Below are 1,046 nucleotides of genomic sequence, written 5' to 3'. Positions count from 1 at the left end.
AAATTCAGAAATTCAGAAATTCAGAATTCGAAAATCTCCAAATCGTTCTGTTCCGGAAAAAAAATTGTTCTCATGATTTTTCAATTTTTGAGTTATCAATATTCTATTTGTTTCATATTTTTATTATTCACTCAAATTTGTGTCTTATCAAAAAAAAATTTTTTTTTTAAATTTCAAAAAAAAATTGTCAACAAAAATTTCGAAACCAACACCAAAAACCACGGTGCTGTTGACATATTTATGTCTTTTTCCGTTTCTTTTTCTCTGCGTCTCTTCTCTTTTTTTGGGTTTTAAAATAGAGGAAAAATGAGAGAAAATAATGTTTTTTTTTTCGAAAAATTTTTTTTTGTTGAATTTTATTTTTTTTCTGAATTTCATCTGATTTCCATTTTTCTGAAAATTCACAATTTCAGATTTTTTTCGATTCGTTCCTTTCCTTAGAAAAAGTGGATTTCATAATATTTCACTTTTTTTTCAAAATTTCAGCCAATTTTTTCCGAATTTTCAGCCAAAAATGAAGCACACTCGTGTCCAGAATTCGCCAAAAACTGGCAAAGTCTATGTACTTTTTTATGAGGATGACTCGGCATTTTCCAACTTTCATCCAGCGAAATTTGAAGCGGCAACTGTGAAAAAATTGGTGAATTCGGAGAAATTCCAAGAGGAGGAGACGCTGAAATGGAATTGCAGTGAGCAGTATTTTATGTGAGTTTTGGGATGAAAACGGTGAAAAAATGGACCAAAAATCATTAAAAATGGTCCAACAGTCATGAAAATAGTGCTTTTGGTCCATTTCTCATGATTTTAGGATTATTTTTCGAAATTTTTAAATCATTTTTCATGATTTTTGAACCATTTTTCATGATTTTTGGTCCATTTTCCATGATTTTCGGACTATTTTCGTGATTTTTGGACCATTTTTCTTTATTTAAGACACATTTTTCATGATTTTTGGACCATTTTCCATGATTTCTGGCCCGTTTTTCATGATCTTTGGACCATATTTCATGATTTTTGGTTCATTTTTCATGATTTTTAGTCCATTT

The 1,046-nt window shown here is 29.3% G+C and overlaps 1 protein-coding gene across 1 annotated transcript in view; it reads left to right on the top strand.

Moving 5' to 3' along the window:
- Positions 1-514: 514 nt before the first annotated feature.
- The window catches only part of CBG23827, a gene marked incomplete at both ends in the record, with an annotated part of 4,038 nt that continues 3,506 nt past the window's right edge, over positions 515-1,046 (top strand). Inside the window, one exon of the mRNA XM_002647883.2 lies at positions 515-705. Within this exon, the coding sequence (XP_002647929.2) occupies positions 515-705 (191 nt within the window). The remainder of the gene's footprint in view (positions 706-1,046) is intronic.

Source organism: Caenorhabditis briggsae (genome assembly GCF_000004555.2).
Source record: "Caenorhabditis briggsae AF16 supercontig from assembly CB4, cb25.NA_047, whole genome shotgun sequence".
NCBI lineage: Eukaryota > Metazoa > Nematoda > Chromadorea > Rhabditida > Rhabditidae > Caenorhabditis > Caenorhabditis briggsae.
Note: the sequence above shows the minus strand (reverse complement) of the source record. Positions and strands in the feature narration are given on the sequence as shown.